The sequence below is a fragment of the Melanerpes formicivorus genome, unplaced genomic scaffold, assembly GCF_026170545.1.
Source record: "Melanerpes formicivorus ecotype bairdi unplaced genomic scaffold, bMelFor1.0.p_v2 SCAF_13, whole genome shotgun sequence".
NCBI classification, from domain to species: domain Eukaryota; kingdom Metazoa; phylum Chordata; class Aves; order Piciformes; family Picidae; genus Melanerpes; species Melanerpes formicivorus.
The window spans coordinates 17,750,245-17,777,120 of record NW_027142365.1 but is presented as its reverse complement, the minus strand read 5'-3'; the positions used below and the strand labels follow the sequence as shown (position 1 = coordinate 17,777,120).

General features: G+C 48.1%; 2 protein-coding genes across 3 annotated transcripts in view; both read right to left on the bottom strand.

Annotated features, from left to right (window-relative positions):
• The window catches only part of LOC137445004 (nebulette-like), an 81,478-nt gene extending 56,196 nt beyond the window's left edge, over positions 1 to 25,282 (bottom strand). Inside the window, exons 1-4 of the mRNA XM_068146407.1 lie at positions 23,691 to 25,282; positions 22,597 to 22,756; positions 22,426 to 22,510; positions 17,145 to 17,245 (exon numbers count right to left, since the gene is read on the bottom strand). Of these exons, the coding sequence (XP_068002508.1) occupies positions 17,145 to 17,175 (31 nt within the window). The 5' untranslated portion in view covers positions 17,176 to 17,245; positions 22,426 to 22,510; positions 22,597 to 22,756; positions 23,691 to 25,282. The remainder of the gene's footprint in view (positions 1 to 17,144; positions 17,246 to 22,425; positions 22,511 to 22,596; positions 22,757 to 23,690) is intronic.
• The window catches only part of LOC137444980 (LIM zinc-binding domain-containing Nebulette), a 354,339-nt gene that overhangs the window by 151,717 nt on the left and 175,746 nt on the right, over positions 1 to 26,876 (bottom strand). For both annotated transcript variants that reach the window (XM_068146344.1, XM_068146345.1), the window contains exon 4: positions 25,289 to 25,396. In XM_068146344.1, the coding sequence (XP_068002445.1) occupies positions 25,289 to 25,396 (108 nt within the window). The remainder of the gene's footprint in view (positions 1 to 25,288; positions 25,397 to 26,876) is intronic.

Genomic DNA, 26,876 nt, shown 5'->3' with positions numbered 1-26,876 from the left:
AATGGTGAGCTGCTTGGCACAGAACCACACTACAGAAAAAGTGAAAAGGCCCCAAGCCCTTTTAAATATTTATGGGAGAAAACATCTCCAGGCTCCAAACCCAATTAGCCTGATGCTGAGCTGAACGAGACACAACAGGACTGCATTTAAATAGTGCTCCCTGTAGTAGCTAACAGCATTGACCCAAGCCATGTCATCTCCAAATAAAACCATAAACTGCATTTAACTGTTCTTGGGAAGCTACAGGTTATTTAAATCCACAGCTACAAGACCTTGTCACATCTCTGTCAGAACTGCTGTCAAATCCCAGCTTTTCTGATCTCTTTTCCTCATATAAATTTCCTTACGGAGCGCTCAACCCATGTCTTCCTCACAGCTACACTGCTGTCACTCCAACAGCTTAACTCTGTTGCTACACTCCCCAGGATCACAGAATCACAGAATTGTTAGGGTTGGAAGGGACCTCAAGGATCAGCCAGTTCCAACCCCCCTGCCATGGCCAGGGACACCTCACACTACAGCAGGTTGCTCACAGCCACATCCAGCCTGGCTGCAAACACCTCCAGCCAGGAGGCTTCCACCACTTCCCTGGGCAACCTGTGCCAGGCTCTCACCACCCTCATGGTGGTGAGGTCTGCTGTCCTCTCTTGAACTCCATCCAGTTATTCCAAACCCACCTCACCCTAAGGACACAATACTCCACTACCAGTCCTGATTCTGTGCAATCTCTGAGTGCATTCTCCTCCTTCTGCCCTGGTGTGGGTTTAAGACTTGACCACAGATGAGTCCTCCAAGTACCAGAGAGGTGCAAGGCAGGGGACACTGGAAAAAATCTTTTGTGATTTCACCCCATACTGCCTGCATCCCCTCTACATAAACTGACTGCAGCATCAATTCAGCCCTTTTCCTCCCTCCCTCTCTTCTCCCAGCTGCATGTGAATGGCTTGCTCTGGTTTGTGGGGGAGGCTTGCTGCCTGGCTTGGCAAGGCTAATTTTTAGCTGCACCCTTCAGCCTGGGCTGGGGGAAAGGCAGGAAGGCATGGGGTGCTTTGAGGCCTGGGGTCTGGCCTAGTTTGGGGGGAGGCTTTGGCAAGCTTTGGCCTAATGAGGTTCTGTGGCAAGCTCAGGTAAGGGAACTGGGCTGAGGTTGAATATGAATTTGTGTATTGTGGAATGTGGTTGTGAGTAGTACTTCCATTTAAACTTCCAATTCTTTCCAGTCCTGTGCAGAGCACTTTCTCCTACTCCTCTGGGGAGGCACAGAGAGCATCTGCCTTGCTCCCTAAAAACCCAAGACATACTCAGCATTGTCCTCACTGCAGCTCCAAGGATATCAGCTTGTTTGCCCCAGTGCTATGATGAGAGGGGGAACTAGAAAGAACTCAACATGAATCTGGATGTCCAATCCAGCTCGCACTCTGTGATAAGCATGGTTTGCCTTTCAGGTTCATAAACCTACCGTTTTACACCTGACTATTATACATAAAAAGTATTTTCAGGCTTTTGGAGAACTCATTAGAGGAAATGAAGTGACAGCAGTTACAAAACTCCTGCTGTGTCACCAATTCAGAGAGGGAGATCCAAGGAGTTTCCCCAAGCAAAGTGAGGCTTCTGACAAACCCTGTGTGCTTCACTTGCTCTGGTGAGACCTCATCTGGAGCCCTGCATCCAGGTCTGGAGCCCTCAGCACAGGAGGGACACGGACTTGATGGAGCAGGTCCAGAGGAGGGCCAGGAAAATGCTCAGGGGGTTGGAGCAGCTCTGCCACAAGGTTGTTCAGCCTGGAGAAGAGAAGGCTCCAGGGAGACCTAATAGCAGCCTGCCAGTACCTGAAGGGATCCTACATGAAGGCTGCAAAGGGACTGTTTACAAAGGCCTGGAGTAATGAAGTGCAATGGCTTCAAACCAGAGCCGAGTAGATTTAGATTGGATGTTAGGAACAAGTTCTGCACCATTAAGGTAGTGGAACACTGGAACAGGCTGCCCAGGGAAGTGGATGAAGTGAGGCTCAACAGAGCTCTGGACAACCTAAGGGAAGAGGCTCCTGCTTGCTGCAGAGGAGGTCAGACTAGATGACCTTTGGAGGTCCCTTCCAGCCCAAATCATTCTATGATTCAATTCTGGGGACGCCTTAGAGCAGCCTTCCGGTATTTGAAGGCTGCTACAGGAAAGCTGGGGAGGGACATTTGACTAAGGCATGGAAATTCCTCCCCATGAGGGTGGTGAGGCACTGGAACAGGTTGTCAAGAGCACCTATGGAGACAACCCCTTCCTTGGAATTGTTGAAAGCCAGGCTGGATGGGGCCTTGAGCAGCCTGGCCTCTTAGGAGGTGTCCCTGCCCATGGCAGGGATAGTTGGAACTAGCTGATCTTTAAGGTCCCTTCCAAACCAAACCATTCTGTGTTTTTATGACTCTTCCACCCTTTCATGTCCTTTGTGTTTAGCTAGTAACTTATATTCAGCACTTTCTCCCCATCTATTGCATAAATGGTTTAAATTCACTCTTTTCATTCAAGTGTTTTATAGAGATGTTTTATCACTCCTTCCAGGTTAGGAAAGAATTTAAGAGTCTCCAATACCAGCTCAGACCAAAGGTCCATCTGGTCTAGTGGTCTTTATCCAAGAATGGCCACAAGGATCAGTAGGAAGCAGGAGGGACAAGGTAAACACATCTGATACTTCCCCCACTTACACACTCCCTAACTCCAACTGTTTTCAGTCTGCTCTGTTTCCTGAACCTCCTGTGGTTGGTCTCACTCCACAGTGCACTTTGCTTCACAGTGCTTGCCTGTCCTTGAAATAATCTAAGCTGTTTGCACTCACATTGTCTTCTAAGTGCAAGAACTGATCATTTAATGCTTCTCATAACATAAAAGCATCTCCTTTGGCTTGTTTTGATTGTGCTTCTGATGAGCTTCATTTGCTAATTCCTAGTTCCTGCATTAGGAGACAGTGACACAAAGCACTCCCTGATGATTTTGTAGACCCTTCCACAACACTACTGCACATTTCTCAACATATTTGACCCAGGCTGATAACTCCTAAGCCTTGACTCATTCATTCCTCCCACTGAATCTTACCCTTGATGACTTACCAGAAACCATTATAATCACGATCTTCAAGTTGAAGGTAGCACAACCAGAAACATCATTCAATGTGGGAAAAAAAGAGATTTGCAGAGTGGTACAATTGAGTTTTTTAGTTTTGTTTGCCATTGTTTGGAAGCCATTATGCCTTATCCTAGTACTACAAGCCCTTGTAAAAAGTCCCTGCCCAGTTCTCCTGTAGCACCCACCAAATAATGGAAGGCTGCTCCTAGGTCTCCCCAGAGCCTTCTCTTCTCACAGAAACATTCAGATTGGTAAAGACCCTCAGGGTCACCAAGTCCAACTGAGAGCCCTGCTCTACAAGGTTCACCCCTAAACCATAGCCCCCAAACATCTTTAAACACCTCCAGGGTTGGTGACTCCACCACCTCCCTGGGCAGCACATTCCAATCCCTGACCACTCTTGCTGGCAATTTTTTTTTCCTACTGTCCAGTCTAAGCCTACCCTGCTGCAGCTTGAGGCCCTTTCCTCTTGTTCTGTCACCAATTAGCTGTGAGAAGAGACCAGCACCAACTCTCTCAGCCTATCCCCATAGGAGAGGTGCTTCAGCCCTCTGACCATCGTGTCCTCCCTCTGGACCCACTCTAAGAGTTTGATGTCCTCCTCGTGCTGGGGGCAAGTTTGCAGATGACACCAAGTTGGGAGCAGATGTTGGTCAGTTAGAGGGCAGAAGGGCTCTGCAGAGGGACCTCAACTGACTGGACAGATGGGCAGAGTCCAACAGGATGGCATTCAACAAGTCCAGGTGCCAGGTGCTGCACTTTGGCCACAGCAACCCCATGCAGAGCTATAGGCTGGGGTCAGAGTGGCTGAGAGCTCCCAAACAGAGAGGGACCTGGGGGTGCTGATCGACAGCTGTCTAAACATGAGTCAGCAGTGGGCCGAGGTGGCCAAGAGGGCCAATGGCATCCTGGCCTGCATTAGGAATAGTGTGGCCAGCAGGAACAGGGAAGTCATTGTGCCCCTGTACTCTGCATTGGTTAGGCAGCACCTTGAGTCCTGTGTCCAGTTCTGGGCCCCTCGGTTTAAGAAGGACATTGAGACACTTGAAGGTGTCCAGAGAAGGGCAACAAGGCTGGGGAGAGGCCTTGAGCACAGCCCAGTGAGGAGAGGCTGAGGGAGCTGGGGTTGTTTAGCCTGGAGAAGAGGAGGCTCAGGGGTGACCTCATTGCCCTCTACAACTACCTGAGGGGTGGTTGTGGCCGGGAAGGGGTTGGTCTCTTCTCCCAGGCAACCAGCACCAGAACAAGAGGACACAGTCTCAAGCTGTGCCAGGGGAGGTTTAGACTCGAGGTGAGGAGGAAGTTCTTCACCGAGCGAGTCATTCGTCATTGGAATGTGCTGCCCAGGGAGGTGGTGGAGTCCCCATCCCCGGAGGCATTCAAGAGGGGATTGGATGTGGCACTTGGTGCCATGGTCTAGTCATGGGGTCTGTGTTGATAGGTTGGACTCGATGATCCTCGAGGTCCTTTCCAACCTAAGTTATACTGTGATACTGTGGCTAGAGAGCTGGGCACAGGACTTCAGCAGGGCTCTCCCCAGAGCAGAGCAGAAGGGGTGAATCCCCTCCCTTGGCCTGATGCCCATGCTGTTTTGGATGCAGCCACAGATTTGTTTTGCACTCCTTGGGGATCTCTCACACCATCAATGCTGTTCTTAAAGCACATTGTCAGAGTGAAGCCTACAGGCAGAGATCTCTCTGTTCTACAACGCCAAATTCATCGGTGGCAGTGTGCTCCTCACACATGTGACACCTGCTTCTAGCTTTAACAGTTTAAAAAGTCTTGCTAAAATTAAAGGATGATTTAGGCTTCTTTAAGTGCTTTTGTGTTTTTTGCAGGAGAGCACAGCTTGTCAACACATTGACTATTAACACTCTTATCAGTAACATTAATTTCTTTGCCTTGAGGATACTTTTCAACGCCCTGTCAAGCAGGTTCCCACAAAGCAGGGAGGAGGGAATTCTCACCATCATAGAATCACAGAATCATAGAATTGTCAGGGTTGGAAGGGACCTCAAGGATTATCTAGTCCCAACCCCCCTGCCATGGCCAGGGACACCTCACACTACAGCAGGTTGCTCACAGCCACATCCAGCCTGGCTGCAAACACCTCCAGGCAGGAGGCTTCCACCACCTCCCTGAGCAACCTGTGCCAGGCTCTCACCACCCTCGTGGGGAAGAATTTCTTCCTCACATCCAATCTGAATCTCCCCATTTCTGTTTTTTTTCCATTCCCCTCAGTCCTATCACTCCCTGACACCCTCAAGAGTCCCTCCCCAGCTTTCTTGTAGCCCCCTTCAGATACTGGAAGGCCACAAGAGCCTTCTCTTTTCCAGAGTGAAAACTCCAATTCCCTCTGTCCTCATAGGAGAGCACCTCCAGCCCCCTGCTCATCCTCATCTCTGGACACCTTCCAGCACCTCCAGATCCTTCCTGTAGTAGAAGCTCCAGAACTGGACACAGAGCTCCAGGTGGGATCTCACCAGAGCAGAGCAGAGGGGAAGAATCACCTCCCTCGACCTGCTGGCTATGCTTCTCTTGATGCAGCCCAGGCTCTGCTTGGCTCTCTGGGCTACAAGTGCTCACTGCTGACTCATGTTGAGCTTCTCATCCACCAGCACCCCCAAGACATTTTCTTCAGGGCTGCTCTCAAGCCAGTCACTGCCCAGCCAATATCAGTGCTTGGGATTGCCCCGACCCAGATCATTATTATCTAACACAGCATTTCCACAACAGAACTCCAGCAACCTTTACTGAATTAAGACTGAGTCAGAAAAATACAGGAAAGAAAAGCAAAACTTTAAACCCCCCCCAACAATAGCATCTTGAAAGCCTTGGTTTCTTTAGTGTTGACTTCAGAGCATTTCTAACCAATCTGCCAATGCTACAGATGCACAAGGGGGGAAGTGTGGAAGGCAACTGAGGAGGAAAGCACAGACAAAGCAAAGATGCTGGCAAAACTCTGTGCAAGAACAAGACTGTAAGGATACCAAAAGAAATTTAGTTTAGAAGACTAAGAAACCTTAGCTTAGAAGACTAAGGAACCATAGAATCACAGAAGGATTTGTGTTGTACGGGACCTCAAATGTTACTTCATTCCAACCCCCTGCCATGGGCAGGGACACCTTCCACTAGATCAGGCTGCTCAAGGCCACATCCAGCCTGGCCTGGAACCTTTATAAAACATCATTTCAAGAATCAAGGAGTCTCAACTTCACTTCTGGATAAAAATCTGACATAATCAAGAAACCCAGGAAACCCAAGGGCATCACCACCAGAGATCATTGTCCCACTCTGCTTAGTGCTTGTCAGCCCACACCTGGAGCACTGCCTGCAGGTTTGGTCCCTGCTGTACAAAACAGAAGAGAACAGGCTGGAAAGTGTCCAGAGAAGGGCCAGGAGAATGATCAGAGGACTGGCAGTCCTGCCCTGTGAAGATAGTCTGAGAGAGGTTGTTCAGCCTGGAGAAGAGAAGGCTGAGGGGAGACCTCTTTACTATGGTCCAGTACATAAAGGGTGGCTGCCAGGAGGATGGAGACTCCCTTTTGACAAGAAGACAAGGGACAATAGGGACAAGTTACTGCTGGAGAGATTCCCATTGGACTGCAGCAGAAAATATTTCCCCATGAGAACAGTCAGACATTGGAATCATTGGAATTATTTGGAGTTGGTGTCACAAGAGGTCATGCCTCAAAATATAAACTAATTGCTAACGTGGAGCAGATTTCCTTGGACTGCCCAAGTTCCTCAAGCTGTTCTGGACCATAGGAGTATCTTCCCCTGCAGACACAAGCCTAGCAGCCAGCTCCTAAGTCCTGGGGGATACACTGAGGTCCCAAGCCTCATTTACACATCTGGCATATACTTGTAGACCACTTCCAAAGCAAGACCAACCAGCAGGGCTGCATTTCTGGCTCCGTGCCGTCCATCCTGTCCTACACACACGTACGCTCACACAGGAGGGCTGTGTGCATAGCCTCTGCTGAGCCAGACTCCAACTCGTGGTGAAAGGCAGTTCCAACAGCTGACAGATGCAGTATGGTACCACCAAAAGTTATCTATCAGATGGGATAGCTCCCAAAGATAATAGTTTTCTCCTGTTCACACTTGGGGGCTCTGTCAGTTGCAGCCTGGCTCACTGGAGCTGATGGAAGCTCACCAAGCTTCCCTGGCAGGGGGCTCCAGCCAGTCTAATTTTGCATGTGGCAATAACCACCTAATCAATCTTTGTCTTTCCAAGTCCTAACGGACCACCTGTACATCCAGACATGAATCTCCCTCCTGACATCCTCCACAGCCATAAATTACAAGTTCAGTGCTCACAGCAGACAAGTCTCAGTGACCCTCTGACAGGGCAAATGGAGGTCAGGCAACAATTGGCTTCGGCGCCCACTACTCCCACCCTCCCATTTTTTAATTTCAAAGCCTGTAGCTGCAGTTAGGATCACTCTCAACTCTCACAGGAACACAACCTTGAAGTGATGACTGGTTCCTAAGCAGGATAACTGACTACATTGAGGTGCTGCAGTGTGTCCAGAGATGGGCAAACAAAGGGTCTGGAGAACAGGGCCGGTGAGGAGTGGCTGAGGGACCTGGGGGTGTTTAGTCTGGAGAAAAGGAGGCTGAGGGGAGACCTCATTGCTCTCTACAACTCCCTGAAAGGAGGTTGCAGTGAGGTGAGTGTTGGCCTCTTCTCCCAAGTAACAAGTGAGAGGATAAGAGATAAATGGCTTCCAGTTACACCAGGGGAGGTTTAGACTGGATATTAAGAGTGGTCAGAGCTTGGAACAGGCTGCCCAGGAGGGCAGTGGAGTCACCATCCCTGGAGGTGTTCAAGAAATGTGTGGCCATGGCACCTGGGGGTGTGGTTTAATGGCCATGGTGGTGTTGGGCTGATCATTGGACTTGATCTTAGAGGTCTTTTCTATGTATAACCAAGGAAGCAACAAGTTGGTCACTGGTTGCGAGGGCTGAGCCGTAGCTGTGGCTAGAAACACCAAAAGGCACTAAGCTCACTGGTGACCTCATTGGTCTCACTGCTGACACCATCAGGGCTCCACAGCAGCTCGACAGAGCAAGCCTAGGGAAGGTATCTGTGAAAGAGTCCTACCCTTGCTAAGACCCTTCTAGGTGTCTGCTATCAGCATACCAGAACCTTCCTGACCCTGGGTCACAACAGGTAATATTTCCTGATGGATTTAACTTCCACAAGCTTACCTCATCCTTCTTTTAATGTATTTCATGCTTCTAGACTTCACTGTCTTCTATAGTGATGAGTTCCATGCTTTGATTAAAGACTACACCTGTGTTTTTCTTTAAGTACAGCTACCCCTCCTGCCTAGTTCTTACCTTGTGACAGAACAATCACCTCCACTTTTCCAGCTCTGTGCTACCTGTGACCTTATAGGCTTATTCCAGTTGATCTTCACACTGAAAGCTCAGCTCTCATCTGTGTCTTCTCAGCATCTTTCCCACTCCTTTTCAAGAGAGGCTGATCATTTAACCTCCAATGCCTCAGTGCAGTCAGATTTTTCTATAACTTGAAGCCATCACCTTCCTCGATAATTGTGATTAATTTTCTATCCTCACCAGGCTGGGGGGTTTGAGCTTTTCATCCTGTTCATTACTGCTGAAAAGGAACCTGCCTGCTAACTGAACTTCTCAGTTCCAGACAGCATGCCAGCTCTTATCTGAGCCAGAAACACACACTGCACAGAAAAGAATGCTAAACAAAAGGCAGTGCCAAGCCAGTGACCTCATTCCACGCCTGCTGCCCTTGCCCTGGTTGTATCTACAGCTCTCCTGGCACAGGCAAAGAAAACCTTTGGCTGTTTCCCTTTTGTGCTCACAATACTGCAGCCAAGGGCAGCCTAGCCCACCCCAGAGCAGGTCTCCCTGCTGAGTAGGCAAGAAAACAGAGAATCATTGAATCATTTAGGTTGGAAAAGACCTTCAACATCACTGAGTCCAACCATTAACCTTACTCCACCAAGTCCACCACTAGGCTCTACACAGCTTTTAAACACAGCAAGGGATGGTGACTCAACCATCCCCTGGGGATCCTGTTCCAACGCCTGACAACCCCTTCAACAACAACATTTTTACCTATTGTTCAGCCTAAACCTCCCCTGCTGCAGCTTGAGGCCATTTTCTCTTCTCTATCATTAGTTGCTTGTGAGAAGAGATCAACCCCCACCTGGCTCTGTCCAGGGAGTTGTACAGAGCCATGAGGTCTCCCCTCAGCCTCCAAACCAAACACCCCCAGTTCCCTCACTGCTTCTCACCAGCCCTGTTCTCCAGACTTTTCACCAGCTTTACTACCCTTCTCTGGACCTGAATGTCTTTCCTGGAGTGAGGTGCCCAAAATGAGAGATGAGATGGAGGCACTTTCATTTCCCATCAGTGGTGCCTGAAGGAACAGCACTACTGAGGAGCTCCAGCTCTGCAGCAGTATGGAAGCCAACACCCATCAAGATAAAAGGGTAACAAAAGGCCTTTGTCCCACTGCTTTCTGGAAAAGCAAACTCTTATTCTGCAAGATCTTTGAGGACACAAGCAGAAACATGCCATGCAAACTCTTACTGCCTCCTTCTCGTGTTAGGATGTTGGAGAAGTTTAATCATCACACCTACTACAGCGCTGGCTTTGTCACAGCTAAATAGATCTACTGACAGGCCAAGGAAATCACAGACATATGTGCTAAGAGGGAAAAACAGAGCTGAGTGCCACAGAGGACCAGCTACCCCTGCTGTCAAGGTCAATCAAGTCCGTGCAGCATCATAGGGGTGAGACACTCAAATCTCCAAGGATCAAGATTAAAGCTGGCATTAGCTTTCGAAGCAGCAGAGCATCTTGTTCTTCAGCAGGAGGTTTACTGCCTAAGATGCTGCCCTAGAAACTGGTGTGCAGTACAAAAGCATCAGACAAGATAGAACTGAAAGCTGGAATTTTAAGTGGGACAGCATAGGCAAACAAGGAAATTAGAAATTATCTTTCCTCTGCAAGCATTTAATTACTTGAGGATCTCTGGAGGTGCTGACTCCTGGTTCTCAACTTTTTGGCTAATTAATTTTTTCCCCCCTTCATTCTAAAAGCTTTGTTTTAATTAGCTCCCAAGTTGAGCCCCTATGAAGATGTTTTATTTTCATTCTCTTATTACTATATGTAAAAAACAACACTGGCTTGAAAAACAACAGCATGGACTCATTAAAAATAATGAGTGATTTTGCTGCTGCTGGAATACCTTCAAGTGACACAGGGAAGAAAAATAATGTTGCTGGGGTTTTGTCATGGTTTAGTAGCTTAGTGCCACTCCAGAGAGCATGCACTGAAATATCAGAAGCCTGCCAAGTCAGTCAAGGCTTCAAGTCACTCATGTTTAAAGAGAGACTTGAGTCCTTTGGTCAGATGACAAGAATCACACAATCACAGAATGTTAGGCCTTGGAAGGGACCTCTAGAGATCACAGTATCACAGTATAACTTAGGTTGGAAAGGACCTTGAGGATCATCGAGTCCAACCTATCAACACAGACCCCATGACTAGACCATGGCACCAAGTGCCACATCCAATCCCCTCTTGAATGCCTCCAGGGATGGTGACTCCACCACCTCCCTGGACAACCCGTTCCAATGACGAATGACTCGTTCGGTGAAGAACTTCCTCCTCACCTGGAACCTAAACTCCCCTGGCACAGCTTGAGACTGTGTCCCCTTGTTCTGGTGCTGCTTGCCTGGGAGAAGAGACCAACCCCCTCCCAGCCACAACCACCCCTCAGGTAGTTGTAGAGGGCAATGAGGTCACCCCTGAGCCTCCTCTTCTCCAGGCTAAGCAACCCCAGCTCCCTCAGCCTCTCCTCACAGGGCTGTGCTCAAGGCCTCTCCCCAGCCTTGTTGCCCTTCTCTGGACACATTCAAGTGTTTTGATGTCCTTCTTAAACTGAGGGGCCCAGAACTGGACACAGGACTCAAGGTGTGGCCTAACCAATGCAGAGCACAGGGGCACAATGACCTCCCTGCTCCTGCTGGCCACACTACTCCTCATCCAGTCCAAACCCCCCTGCTAGGGCAGGTCACACAGGAACACATCCAGGTGGGTTTTGAATGAAGGCGACGCCACAGCCTCTCTGGGCAGCCAGTGCCAGGGCTCTCTCACCCTCACAGTGACAAAGTTTTCCTTTCTGTTCCCATAGCACCTTGTCTGCTCCAGCTTGCCCCCAGTTCCCCTTGTGCTGTCATGGACACAGAATCATAGAATTGTTAGGGTTGCAAGGGACCTCAAGAATCATCCAGTTCCAACCCCCCTGCCCTCCTCACACTCAAAGCCATCTCCTCTCATCCTATCACTCCAAGCACTTGTAAAAAGTCCCTCCCCAGCTTTCTTGTAGTACTTCAGGTAATGGAAGGCTGCCCTAAGGTCTCCCCAGAGCCTTCTCTTCTCCAGGCTGAACAGCCCCAACTCTCTCAGCCTGTGCCCATAGGGGAGGTTCTCCAGCCTTGTGATCATCTTTGTGGCCTCCTCTGGACCTGCTCCAGCAGGTCAATGTGACCTAGAGGTTTCCTTCTCTAACACATCTGTCTGTTGACAGGATATGGTAATTACTGTGGATTAAAAATGAAGTCCATGAGACATTATGGTATATATGTTAGTTCCTTAAATGACTTCTGCCTTTCATACAAGCCTCCTATCACAAACAGAAGATGAAACAAGTCAAGGCAGAAAATGGTTTCCTTTCATATCTCCTAAATACATTTTTACCCCTGGTTTTATTATTATTATTTGCAGCAGAAAGAAGCCCAAGAGGTACTTTTCCAGAACAGATTGAACATTTTGATGACTGCAGAGAAGAGCAGCAATTCTTTGCTGAATTAAAGCTTAGCTCATGAAAAGCAACCCAAATCTAGGTTTACACAAATACAGGTTCAACTCCACTCTGCTGAGACCCCACCTGGAGCTCTGTGTCCAGTTCTGCAGCCTCCATTACAGGAAGGATCTGGAGGTGCTGGAAGGTGTCCAGAGAAGGGCCGTGAGGATGAGCAGAGGGCTGGAGCTGTTCTGCTACAGAGACAGACTGAGGGAGTCAGGGCTGTTCAGTGTGGAGAGGAGAAGGGTCAGAGGAGACCTTCTTGTGGCCTTCCAGTATCTGAAGGGGGCTACAAGAAAGATGGGGAAGGACTTTTGAGGGTGTCAGGGAGTGATAGGACTGGGGGGAATGGAGCAAAACTAGAAATGGAGAGATTCAGATTGGATGTTAGAAAGAAGTTTTTCCCCATGAGGGTGGTGAGAGACTGACAGAGGTTGCCCAGGGAGGTGGTGGAAGCCTCCTGCCTGGAGGTGTTTGCAGCCAGGCTGGATGTGGCTGTGAGCAACCTGCTGTAGTGTGAGGTGTCCCTGGCCATGGCAGGGGGGTTGGAACTGGCTGATCCTTGAGGTCCCTTCCAAGCCTGACAATTCTGTGATTCTATGAAATCCACCAGTGCCAGTGACACAAGTGAACACAAAGCCTTTGATTTGGGAGTTCAGTGACACTCTTCTAATGCCTCACAAAGAACTGCCCTAATTATTTCCTCCCTAACACACCCGGCTTTGTTGCCAATTTCTCCGAAGAGAAGCGTGCTAGGACACCACTATCAAAATATTTAGGTTATCATTGGAGTCAATTCTACTTCAAGCCTGGGGTTTTGCAAGCAGTTTACAATTAGCCTTCATTTCTCATGCATGAGCTGACCCACTTACACAATGCAGCAAATCCCTGCCTTGGGGGCTTTTTCTGGATGGCTTCATTTTACTTCCACCACGGCAACTCATTTTGCTTTGTCAATATAGTGAGCAAGGTTACAGCCATCCTGTCAAATGTATTTATTTAAATTAGAATCAGAAAGGCTATGCCATTCCCTGGGGAACCTCACAGGAAAACTTCCTGGAGACTTGGGGGATGTATTTTAACACCATAATGGCTCTACAGCTTTGGTAATCAAGTAACTTCCTATGAAAGCAAGTGATAGAAAAGGAACGAAGCAATATGTGAACTTTGAACCAACCAAACAAGAATCACTTCTGCAAGCCCAGGAAAAGAAAGAATCGACCACAGTGATATAGAGAAGGAATTAAGCAATATATGAACCTTGAAACAAACAAACAAATACTTCTGAAATCCTAGGGAAAAAAATGATTGCTCACAATAATATGGAAGGAATTAAGTAGTATATGAACTCTGAGGAAAAAAAACCCACTTCTGAAATCCCAGGGAAAAAATAATTGACAACCATGATATAGAAGGAATTAAGCAATATATGAACTTTGGGAAAGACCCCATCTGAAACCCCAGGAAAAAACAGAATCATAGAACTGTCAGGATGGAAGGGACCTTTGGCAGGGGTTTGTCTTCCAGCTTCTCAGTGGCCAAACACTTCTGTTCTTTCTAGTGAAGAGTCCCCCATCTTTCCACCTGTGTTATAAAAGGAGTAATCTTATAAGCAACATCAGAAAGCAAATCACATCCTGGGCTGCAGCAAGAGAAGCATAGCCAGCAGGGTGAGGGAAGTGATTATCCCCCCTCTGCTCCACTCCTGTGAGACCACACCTGGAGCACTGGGTCCAGTTCTGGAACCTCTGTTCCAAGAAGGATCTGGAGGTGCTGGAAGGTGTCCAGAGAAGGGCCATGAGGATGAGCAGAGAGCTGGAGCCTCTCTGCTCTGAGGACAGACTGAGAGAATTGGGGTTGTGCAGGCTGGAGAGATGAAGGCTCCCAGGAGACCTAATTGTAGCCTTCCAGTATGTGAAGGGGGCTACAAGAAAGCTGGGGAGGGATTTTGAGGGTGTCAGGGAGTGATAGGACTGGAGGGAATGGAGCAAAACTAGAGATGTGTAGATTCAGGTTGGATGTTAGAAAGAAGTTGTTCCCCATGAGGGTGGTGAGAGACTGGCAGAGGTTGCCCAGGGAGGTGGTGGAAGCCTCATGCCTGGAGGTGTTTGCAGCCAGGCTGGATGTGGCTGTGAGCAACCTGCTGTAGTATGAGGTGTGAGTTTTTAAGGCCAGGCTGGATGTGGCTGTGAGCTGTCCGATGTATTGTAAGGAGTCTCTGCTCATGTCAGGGGGATTGGGACTGGATGATCCTCGAGGTCCCTTCCAGCCCTGACAATTCTATGATTCCATCTGTGAGAGATTCTATTGCTTCTCCTGCTCTGGACCAAGAAGCTGATCTTCAGCAGGTGAAGAATGTCACCATGTTAGGGATAGATCTGTTCTACTGCTTCCATGGAATATGGCCTGATGTGGCTGAGAGAGACATTGGAGTATATTGAAAGCCCAGCTGTTCAGTAGAACTTTTCCAGTAGCTAAAAGTCCAATAAATGATTCAGTTCCACCTGTACTGACAGATTCATGCACAATAACTGTGCTAAGTATCTGACATTCCCAAAAGTATCCTTCAGTTTGCCATTTTGGGGGTCTAAAAATAGTGTCTCCTCCCACAAGTTAGGAGCTACTGTCATGTATCTCACAAGGACTAAGAAAAGGAGACCCACAAAAAGAACCTGAAAAAGTTCTGGGGACAGAAAAAAGAAGTCAGCAGTACCCCTGATGAATCACAAGCACTCTGCTGGGGATTCTCAGGCATCTTTCCCTCCCCTACAAAGAGCTGTAAAATTCCCTAGCCAAGATTTTGCTTCCCTCTACCTGCTCTATCAGCCTCCCATTACAGGTAATGGTTTAGCATGAGCAGTTTGATCTCTGTGCTCAAGGTCATGTAAATAAGGACCACAGAAAAAGGGAGCACGATGCTGTGAGAGACTCAAATCTTGGCTCTTCTGATGTGACTCAACAAAGATAAAACCACCTTTGCTGCTTGCCCAGACAATAGCTGATGTGTATTGGGCAGGGCCACTGGAATGACTCTTGGGAAAGTGCATAAATAAGGATTGCTCACCAGACTGCAGCTGTCCTGGAAACATGGAGAGGCCAATCGACCTAAAAACTGCATAAAAGAACTCAGCAACTACTAGCTCAGAAGAAAGAAAACACAGATGAAGGAAAACACAGGAGGAAAAGACCTGGATAATGCTGCCAAGAAGGAAAAACAGAGAGAATACCAGGACAGAGACATCACCATGGAGCTTGGAAGAAGCAGACCAAGAGGAACAGGAGGAACCCTCTCACTGTGTCCTAAGTTCCACCTGCTGCAACTCATGGAGCTGAAGAGGCTGCTCAGAGGACAACACAGCCAAAGCTGCAGAACCCTTCCTCTACAGACCCAACATCTCCTCTACCTCCAAAGCTGCAGCACCTCTCCTCCACAGACTCAAGCTGTCTTGGGGGGGTGAGGGGTGTGGTAATAGAATTCCCTTCCTCTTCTCTCTCCCTATTCTCTCTCTCACTCTCTCTTTTCTCTCTCTCCCCTTCTGATCCATCCACTTTATTTGTGTAATAAATAGTCTAGCTGTTGATATTTTGGCCTCATTTGTGCCTCTAATTTCATAACATGGGAATAGTCAAAGGAACTGAGTCTCTTTCCCTCTCTGGACCGAGACAGATGCCTCCCCCATTTCTTCAACAACTTTGACAACAGTTTTGTGCAATGCCATTAAAGAAGTGAGAAAAAAGCTTTGAGGACCACTCCACAAGGGAGTCACAGCTTGGGTTTGCACCACTTTCTGGTAACAAAACCATACAGTGAACAAACAGTAAATGGAAGACAACATTATCAGCTGAATGCTTGGTGACCATTGTTCTACACAGAGATCAAAGCAAGAATCACAGAATATCTTTGGTTGGAACAGACCTTCAAGCTCATCCAGCCCAACCTTCAACCCAGCACTGAAGAATCAAGACTAATCCATGTCCCTAAGCACCAGGTCCACACAAGGCTTGAACACCTCCAGGGATGATGACTCCAGCACTGCCCTGGACAAACCATTCCAGTGTTTGAGAACTCTTGCAAATGAATAAATATTTCCTAATCTACAGCCTGAACCTTCCCTGGTGCAGCTTGAAACCATTTCCTCTGGTCCTGTTGCTTGTCACAAAGGAGAAGAGGCTGCCCCCTCCTTGCTCTGACCTCCCTTCAGGTAGTTGTAGAGAGCAATGAGGTCTCCCTCAGCCTCCTCTTCTCCAGACTGAACAACCTCAGCTCCCTCAAACAGTCCTCACAGGCCAGGTGCTCCTAATAGGTTGAGAGAGGCAATTCTGCCACTTAGCTCTGGTGAGACCTCATCTGGAGTACTGTGACCAGCTATGGGGGCCTCAACACAAAAGAAACATGGACCTGCTGGAGAGGGTCTAGAGAAGGGCCACAAAGATGACCAGACGGCTAGTGTACCTCTGCTATGAAGACAGGCTGAAAGAATTGGGGCTGTTCAGCCTAAAGAAGAGAAGGCTCTGGGGACACCTTAGAGCTGCATTTCAATATCTGAAGAGGACCTACAGGCAGGCTGGGGAGGGACTGTTCAGAAGGGCCTGTGGGGATAGGACAAGGGACAATGGTTTAAAACTGGAGCAGGGCAGAGTTAGGTTGGACATCAGGAGGAAGTTCTGCACAATGAGAGCAGTGAAATACTGGAACAGGTTGCCCAGGGATGCAGATGAGGTCCAACCATTGGAGCCATTCAGGATCAGACTTGCTGTGGTCCCTGCTGCCTGCTGTTGGACAAGATGACCTTCGAGAGTCCCTTCCAACCTAATGCATTCTGTGATTCTGTGAATAGCAATGGGAGTTTCAATTCCTGTTGAACTGGCAGAGGAGCCCATGGGAGCAGAAGGCAACCAGGATGGTGGTGCAGCAAGCCTTCCATGCCTGCAGCAGGCACCCAGCACTTCATCTGCTGCTCAGCAAGGCTTTGCCTGTTACTGGGCACAGTTGCCACAGATGATTAAATGCACATTTTCCAAATGAAACAACACCACCAAAATCCTGCTGAGGAATATAGAGTCAGTCAGAGAAAGTGGGAATTGCTTCAGAAAACAGTGCAAATCCCAGCAGTGGCTAGAGCAACATCAGTTCTCTCTGTGGCTGAAAGCTGTGGTTTAAGACGCTTACCCAGGCCCTCTGCTGATGTGCCACAGCTCATTTCATGCAATGCAGACACTGATCCTGCTGTCAGCTTTTCCTGTCCCTTTCACAGTGTTCTTCTTATTCCCCTAAAATTCAATGGAAGAGGAAAACAAAACCAAACACCTTTTGAGATGAGGCTCTGTGGGCTTTACACTGTGAATCCTCCAAAGGGAGCTCGGGGGCCTTGTTGTTAACATCTTCTCCTGCCAATTCTCTCCACAATCTGTTTTGGCAGTTGAAGAGACATTTTACATTTGAGCAAGGAGACAGGTTGGTTGTGGCTCCCACAAACAGAGCCAGGGCTCAACCATCCTAAGGACAGTTGCTGGTTTCAGGTGTGCACGAGTACAGCAGCAAGGTTGCCTGTTTCCCCCTTGAGTTGCTCCCTGAAGACAGATTTGTATCACATCGACCAACTCCATACCTTTAGTGTCTTTCTCCAGAAAACAGTTACTTAGTTGAGTTAAATTTGGGGGGAAACCTACTCCCCCCACTGCTTCCCCTGGAATTGTATAAACTTAACTGCTGGCTCTTGATGCTTAGAAAACCAAACACAGAACCATCAAATTGTTGCAGTTGGAAGGGACCTCTAAGTGCAGCCATCAACCCAACACCACCCTGGCCATCAAACCTTGTCCCAAAGTGCCATGGCCACACATTTCTTGAACACCTCCAGAGCTGGTGACTCCACCACCACCCCCAGGCAGCCTGTTCAGTGCATGACCACTCTTGCAGAAAAGATATTTTCCCTAATATCCAACTTAAACCTTTCAGGCCATTTCTTCTCATTCTATCACTTAGTAATAGGAAGAAGAGACCAGTACACACCTAGATCCAACTTCCTTTCAGGGGGTTGTAGGGAGCAGTGAAGCCTCCCCTCAGCCTCCTCTTCTCCAAACTGCAGAACCCCAGCTCCCTCAGCTGCTCCTCACCAGCCCTGTTCTCCAGACCCTTCCCCAGCTTTGTTGCCCTTCTCTGGACACACTCCAGCCCCCTCAGTGTCCTTCTTGGAGGACCCCAAAATTGAACCCAGGACTCAAGGTGTGGCCTCACCAGTGCCCAGTGCAGGGAGACAATCACTTCCCTGGTCCTGCTGGTCACACTATTCTTGATCCAGGCTGGGATGCTGGCAGCCTCCTTGGCCACCTGAGCACACTGCTGGCTCATCTTCACTTGGCTGCCAACCAGCATCCCCAGGTTTTTCTCTGCTGAGCAGCTTTCCACCCACTCTGCTCCAAGCCTGAAGCATTGCAGGTGATTGTTGTTACCCATGTGCAGGACCAGCACTTGGCCCTGTTGAATCTCATACACGTGGTCTCAGCCCATTGATCCAGCCTAACAGGCAGCAGATGTCATTAAAGAGAATGAATCCACAGCCTTTCTCAGCCACTGCTTTGGAGAATGTGACAGGAGTTTCATGCTCTGTCTCTGCAGCCAGTACAGGCTTCACTAACTTCAGTGAGGAGTACAGGGGGCTGACAACCTCCACCCTCCAGAGGTGATTCATTACTCTACCATTTTACTAACTCTTCATTTTACTAGCTCTACCATCCTTCCTAACTCAAGCTCTTCACCAAAAGAGGACACCTTGGAAGGGTGCTTTGCAAACCAGATTTCATCTGTTTCCTTTTCCTTCTCTATTTTTTACCTAAGGATGCAGCTTTCATTTCATCCACTGCCCAAACCTCCCAGAAGAGCAGTCACAGCCATACAAATGAACTCCATGACTCCACTTGCTGGCTCTCCAAGGGAAGAAGGGCAGATGTCTGCTGCTTCCTGCTCACACATGACCTCAGCTCAGAACAGCATCTCTGTGGAAGTGAGAAAGGCTCCCAGTGCAAGGAGGGCACCCACTGTGAAAGCTTCCATGCACCCCTCCAGCCATACAGCTAAGGCAGCAACCTCTACTATCCAAACACTGGCCTTCATCTTAATGAAAGCCTCTCACTCCATCAATTTGTACAGACACCTGTTTTGCTTTAGACTTTGCAGACATTTACCAGGACCAGATTTCAGACAGAGCAACTTCTTTCACATAGGATAAAACATGCCCCAGGCCATATATCTTGACATGAAAGTGCAGAGGTAGTAAGCAGCAGCTCATTGCTGCAAACTGCTGGAAGTGTTCCATTTCCCCAGAGGAAATATTATTAGATTGAGTTCCCACATCTTCATTTAGCCATGTGTCAGGATAGATCAATAAAGAAGACTTCTGCCATCTTCTAGATCCTCTTCCTTTTGCCACCCTCACGTTTTCCCCTAGAATATCAGCCTATAGTTAGACTGTTGGCAAAATCCCCTCTAAAAATCCCTGGGGTTTGTTTTCTTCTTGAGAATATTTGCATTCAGGCTGGAGGTTAGGAAATATCTCTGCACAGAGAGGGTTCTCAAACATTGGAATCGTCTGCCCAAGGCAGTGCTGGAGTCACCATCCCTGGGGGCAATCAAACAGTGTGTGGAGCTAGTGCTTAGGGACATGGTTTAGTGTTGACTCTTCAGTGCTGGGTCAGGAGTCGGACTGGATGAGCTAGGAGGTCCCTTCTAGCTGGATAGGTTCTGTGATTCTGTCTGATCCTTACTGAAAATCCTCTCAAAGTCTGAGAGGAAGCCCAAACACTGCAAGGTCTGTTAACAAAACTCATTTCTCTGTGAACAGTATAAAGCTTGAGTATAGGCTTGAGGAGGGAAGATTGAGAGTGGAGATTAGGAAGAAATTCTTTCCAGTGAGGGTGGTGAGACACTGGAACAGGTTGCCCAGGGAGGTTGTGGATGCCCCCTCCATGGAGGTGTTCAAGGCCAGGCTGGGTGAGGCCTTGAGCAACCTGGGCTGGTGGGAGGTGACCCTGCCCATGGAACTAGATGATCTTTAAGGTCCCTTCCAACCCAAACCATTCTATGCATGTTGTGTGCATTAACTACACACCCAATGCCCACAAACACTGACATAGTATCACAGTATCACTAAGGTTGGAAGAGACCTCAAGGATCATTGAGTCCAACCTGTCACCACAGACCTCATGACTAGACCATGGCACCAAGTGCCACATCCAATCCCCTCTTGAACACCTCCAGGGATGGGGACTCCACCACCTCCCTGGGCAGCACATTCCAATGACGAATGACTCTCTCAGTGAAGAACTTTCTCCTCACCTCCAGCCTAAATCTCCCCTGGCACAGCTTGAGACTATGTCCTCTTGTTCTGGTGCTGGTTGCCTGGGAGAAGAGACCAACCCCTTCCTGGCTACAACCACCCTTCAGGTAGTTGTAGAGGGCAATGAGGTCACCCCTGAGCCTCCTCTTCTCCAGGCTAAGCAACCCCAGCTCCCTCAGCCTCTCCTCACAGGGCTGTGCTCAAGGCCTCTCCCCAGCCTCGTTGTCCTTCTCTGGGCAACTGCATGGAAATGTTGGAATTTGGAATAATTGAGAGGGTATTAATAAACTTACATAATAATTCTAAACTTCTCATAATACTTATAAGCATTTTCACACACACACACACACACACACATTAATTTGTGGTAATTTATTTCCATTTTGAAATGCCTGCTCAGCCATGCAAAGGGTGCTCAAAAACCTGCAAAGCCAGCAGCGAAACAGTTGCTCAGTTTATGCAGGGGGGAGTGGGGAGATCTTATCAATGCTGATCAATATTTAAAGGGTGGGTGTCAGGAGCATGGGACCAGGCTTTTTCCAGTGGTGCCCAGTGACAGCACAAGGGGTAACAGGCACAAACTTGAACATAAGAAGCTCCACCTAAACACAAGGTGGAACTTCTTTAACATACAGGTGCTGGAGTGCTGGAGCAGGCTGCCCAGAGAGGTGGTGGAGTCTGGAGGCTTTCAAAACCCACCTGAACGTGTTCCTGGGTGACCTTCTCTAGGTGCACCTGGCTTGGCAGGGGGGTTGGACTCACTGATCCCCAGAGGCCCCTTCCAACCCCTACCATTCTGTGATCCACTAACTCAATGCAGCCCAGCACACTGGTATGTGAGCTTGGCCCTTCTCAGGATAACTCAGTGCTGAGAAGCTGTAACAGTTGCCACCTGGGGCTACTGATCCCAGATTTCCTAGAAAGGCTTCATGACTCTAACAAGCATGTTGCACATCTGCAGAATTCAGTTGTTAATGCTCAAGCACATGGAACACTGAGACCATTGTCATTCTTTTGTAAACAACTCCATCCTGGTCCTGATACATCCACTGAGCCACAAAATAAATTACTCACCTTTGGTCTAAGTCTCCAGGGAAAGGCTTGCTGGTAGTCAAACAGCAATCAAAATCCAGCCCCCTCCTTCAACCCACTCTCCTCCCACTCCCTTCACTATCCTCTTTCCTCAGAAGCTTTATACTGACAGCAGGAAAGACTCTTTAAAAAGGCAGAGTACTGTGCTAATGTTCCTGTAGGGTGCAACACTTCATACCAGGACAAAACCCCATGCAGTGCTACAGGCTGGGGTCAGAGTGGCTGGAGAGCAGCCAGGCACAAAGTGACCTGAGGATACTGGTTGACAGCAGCTGAGCATGAGCCTGCTGTGTGCCCAGGTGGCCAAGAAGGCCAATGGCATCCTGGCCTGCATCAGGAAGAGTGTGGCCAGCAGGAGCAGGGAAGTCATTGTGCCCTGTGCTCAGCACTGGTTACGCCACACCTTGAGTCCTGTGTCCAGTTCTGGGCCCCTCAGTTTAAGAAGGACATTGAGACTCTTGAAGGTGTCCAGAGAAGGGCAATGAGGCTGGGGAGAGGCCTTGAGCACAGCCCTGTGAGGCGAGGCTGAGGGAGCTGGGGTTGCTTAGCCTGGAGAGGAGGAGGCTCAGGGGAGACCTTCTTGCTCTCTACAACTCCCTGAAGGGAGGTTGTAACCAGGTGGGGGTTGGTCTCTTCTCCCAGGCAACCTGTGACAGAACAAGAGGACACCGTTTCAAGCTGTGCCAGGGGAGGTTTAGGCTGGAGGTGAGGAGAAAGTTCTTCACTGAAAGAGAGATTGGCCATTGGAATGTGCTGTCCAGGGAGGTGGTGGAGTCACAATCCCTGGAGGTGTTCAAAAAGGGATTGGATGTGGCACTTGGAGCCATGGTTGTGTTGTCAGGAGGTGTTAGGTAATAGGTAACAGATTGGACTGGATGATCTCTGAGGTCTTTTCCAACCTGGATGATTCTATGAAAAAGCCAACATTTTCCACAGCTTTCTGCTCAATCCTATCTATTAGCATTAGTTCCCTTTTAATTGTCTCCATCAAGAGCAGTTACCCATTTAACTGTGCTCACTTACCCCTTCAATGAAGCAGTTACAATTTTGTTTCAGAGAGGTTCTTTGGGAAGTTTCTACTGTTTCAAGGTGAAATCAAACCAAGTAACTATAAATTAAAAGAGATATATTAGTATGCTTCCATTTTGCTCTATAGGAAAAGTCAAACTGCTTTCAAATTATTCAAGTGCTTACCTTTCATGGCCTGGAAACCTTAATCACATCCTTCTAGTCCATGATGTTTAGCTGATCAACACAGACACTGCTCTGTGTGGAAGGCATTTCTCTGACACAGGAGGTTTCTGGTGAGATTTCAGCTGTGGCCCATGCAGAATTCTCTTTCTAGGAGTCAATGCTATAAATCAGATCATTGTAGTGTAAGCATAAACGAGATGCAGCTCCCTTTACTATGCACATTTTAGAACTCCATCTCACTCTTCAAGATGAATTCTTTCTGACAGAGGCTGTGACTTGCAATCTCTTGTCAGTTACACAAAAAGAAAACAGCTCTGCACTGTTGAGGATGGGCAGTTAGGGAGGAAGAGCCAGGAGTGGCATATCCAACCACTGAGGGGGGGAAATGAAACAAAAGCCTCCAATTTTCACATTCAAAATTACATTCCTGGGTCTGAAAAGGCAGGGAGATAGCTTTGATATCAAAAATCATAACAACATCATCTGCCAGAGAAGAAATCCCCCTGTCCCACTCAAAAGCAGAGGTGGGAAGAAAACTCTCCTACTTCACAAAATGGCTTTTTGGGTTTATTTTCCCCTTTTCCCACAGCAGGAAACCCAATGAGCTTTGAAGGAGAGAAAGGAAGAGTGTGCAAGTGAGCTGTGTCACACTGTCCTATATTCTGATGTGGAGGGCACTGGGCTTGGGAGATCTAATTAAATTTCTTAGCATGCCAATACCCAAGCCTGAGTATGGCAGTAGGGTAACTCCTCTGGCAGAGCAGACCCCTGCAAGGGATTAAGTATTCATCAGGGCATTGCTTGTTTCGTCTCCTTGACGTGTTCCAGAACTACCCCACATAAAAGAACCACTCTTCCTCGAGCAAGCTATGTAGGTCATGAGAAGACCTAATTTCAGTCCCTGGTCTGAACCACTACCACCACCAACAACAACAACAAAAATACAGCTGATTAAAACCAGGGACTCACTGAAGTTTCCCAGACCCCAAATGGAAGTCTTAATGGCCATGCTTTTTGCCACTCCCAAGAGCACATCTTTCACTCTTACAAACCAGCAGTTCCAGCTGACAGAAGAGATGAGCTTTTGTTCTCACCTTCTCATGGCTCTTAAATGAACCATCCTCTCCACTGGCCAAAGCTCCAGGAAGTGAGCCCTGATTTTTCACCTCAAAGACCAGCCCTGGACATCCAAAATCTTAATTAGTGAGTGGTGCATCTCCATGGCTGTGCTAAACCAGTACTTATCAGGGACTCGCTTCAAACACAGCTCTTACCATTTGAAGGGGGAACTTCAGCCTAATCCCTGACTGCAAACACTGACAGTAAAATGATTACCATTGGATACAAAAGGAAAATAATGCTAAGGTCTATGGAATTCATTGGTTTGCTACTGGGGATACAAAGTAGTGGCACAAACAGTTCTTGCTCTCTTTTCTTCTTCTGTCTCTTCTGCTTGCAACTTCTCTTTCTCTCTCTCCCGTGGCCGTGCCAGAGGATCTTTGTTTTGGCTACTGTGTGAGGTAAGGGGAAGAGGGGAGGGAGTGGGGGAGGAGGTGAATGGATCCCCTGGATCCATCAGAGGGGTCTGAGGAGTTTCTGTGCTGTTTATAAGTTGTAAATGTTTCTATACTGTACATCTATTGTATAGTTTGTACACATTCATTGCCTTTCTAGACTGTAGTTTGCCTGTAACTAGAGCTCCATTTGCTTCCATCCCAAACTGAGCTAAGTCTGGCCATTTATTTTGGGGGTAGTTTTTGTCCAAATTAGTTGGGGGATTAATTTCACCCCACCACAACAGCCCAACCTGAAAACATTTTGTTTCTTTCAAGTAAATAAACCATCACTTTCCTCTGACTGTACTTACACAGGGTGCCTCTGGTGTTTCACGGCTACAAGGAGTGATCCAAAACCAACAACGAAATCACAAACCCACCTTTGGAGACAAATTCTTGTGGCAGAAAAACGATCAGGAGGAAGGGCAGACGAGCTGATGACATTGATTCTGTGCCATTTCCAGCTCCCCCTAGTTCTTACTTTCAGACAGATGACATGCACTGCATAGTCCCCAGTATTCCACCATGATAAGGGAAGAGAACAGAAATAAAGAACATTCCTGGTGAAAAGAGGAAAAATCTCAGCTGTAAAGATCCCACTCCTGAGAGCAGTCCACTTCCAAGCTCTCAGCTAACAAAACACATGGCTAAATTCTGCCTGTTGGCATCTCTCAGAACACAACCTTACATTTGTTCCTTTTAAAAACCAGAGGCACAACTCTATCTGCTTCAAGAGAACTCCATCCTGCCAGCAAGGCCATTTTTGACTGCCTGCTAAAAAGAAAAAGACAAAACTTTATCGCTGCATTTACATCATGTACACACCAACAAAAAGCTACAGGAGAGTTCTTAGTTGCTGGCAAATCTGTGAAGGAGAAAAATACAATGGGAAGTGTCAAATCATTTCAGCACAGAAAAATCCTTTGAGCACACCTGGGGAAAGCTGGAGAGGTGAACACACATTGCCCATGTGCTGGACAAGTCCGCGGTATCCAGGGACACACGCTTCCAAATCTGACACGCACCAAGATCAGATTCTGCACTCTCACAGCCTGCATCAGCAACACCACCAAACACACCTTTTCTTAGACACACTATTCCTCCATCTACAAGCACTTTAGGTGGCAGTCACATACATTACTGATTTGTTCCTGAGTCCTTTTCAGTCTTTGTAACTCGGGCGTGTCGGTCACAATACTGAACCCTCTTCCTTTGCTCTCTTCAAAGTCTCTTTTGTATTTTACCTACAGAACAGAAAACAAATAAAATACAGTAGAACAGGGTTGTTTTCCCTTGCAACACATGCCCTCCCCCCCCCCTCCCCCCCAGCAATGCAGCAATTCCTTTTCACTGTAAATAAAGCACTTGTGAAAGGTTTTCAGGCCTTACAAGAGAAGTTTGCCTTCATCTCCAAACAGAGACAGAATTCCCCAGTGCCCCAGCAACCATCACCTCCACGACTGCCACAGAATCATAGAATTGTCAGGGTTGGAGGGGACCTCAAGGATCAGCCAGTTCCAACCCCCCTGCTATGGCCAGGGACACCTCACACTACAGCAGGTTGCTCACAGCCACAGCCAGCCTGGATGCAAAAATCTCCAGGGATGAGGCTTCCACCACCTCCCTGGGCAACCTCTGCCAGTCTCTCACCACCCCCATGGGGAACAACTTCTTAACATACAACCTGAATCTACACATCTCTAGTTTTGCTCCATTCCCCCCAGTCCTATCACTACCTGACACCCTCAAAAGTCCTTCCCCAGCTTTCTTGTAGCCCTCTTCATATACTGGAAGACCACAATTAGGTCTCCTCAGAGCCTTTTCTTCTCCAGGCTGAACAACCCCAGCTCCCTCAGTCTGTCCTCATAGCAGAGCAGCTCCAGCCCTCCGCTCATCCTCATGGCCCTTCTCTGGACACCTTCCAGCACCTCCAGATCCTTCCTGTAATAGGGGCTCCAGAACTGGACACAGTGCTCCAGTTGGGGTCTCACCAGAGCAGAGTAGAGGGGGAGAATCCCCTCCCTGGCCCTGCTGGCTATGCTTCTCCTGCTGCAGCCCAGATCCCTTCCAACCTGATGCATTCTGTGATTCTATGATTTTTTCCAAGGGCTCAAGCTGCACAGGTACTGGTGGAGGATCACTCCCTGTGGTCACTTCATTCTCAGAGCAGTAACCACAGAGCTGCAGATGCCAACACAGCATCAACCAGGCACTCATTTGCACACAAAAAGCAGCCAGAACTAAATGTCTTCCAAGAGCCAGCCTCAGGTTCCAGCCTCTCCTCGTGATGAGCCTACCAGCCTTTCCCATTTGAAACATAAATTACACTGGAAGAAATACCAACAAACCACTGCATTAAAAGAGTATTTAGAAGATGGCAAAGTCAAACATCCATAAATTAGGGAATGGCTGCCTGGACAAACTGAATTTGTCCCTCCTGCACATATGCATCAGGATATTGTCTTTAACCAGGCACTCATATATTACTCTTTGACGAGCTCCCCTGCTTTCTCCTGTACACAGCAGAGATGGTTCCACATGTGGCTGCCTCTGGTGTTTTGGACCAGACTATTCAAATCCCACCATCAAGGTAGGGAAATTAGTTTCCTCAGGAGCCTTTTCTTTTTTTTATATATAGCTCTCATCACAGTCATTAATCAACCTTCATAATGCACCCTGGAAAGCAGGAATGGCATCATCCACACTTCCAGGCAAACTGAGCTG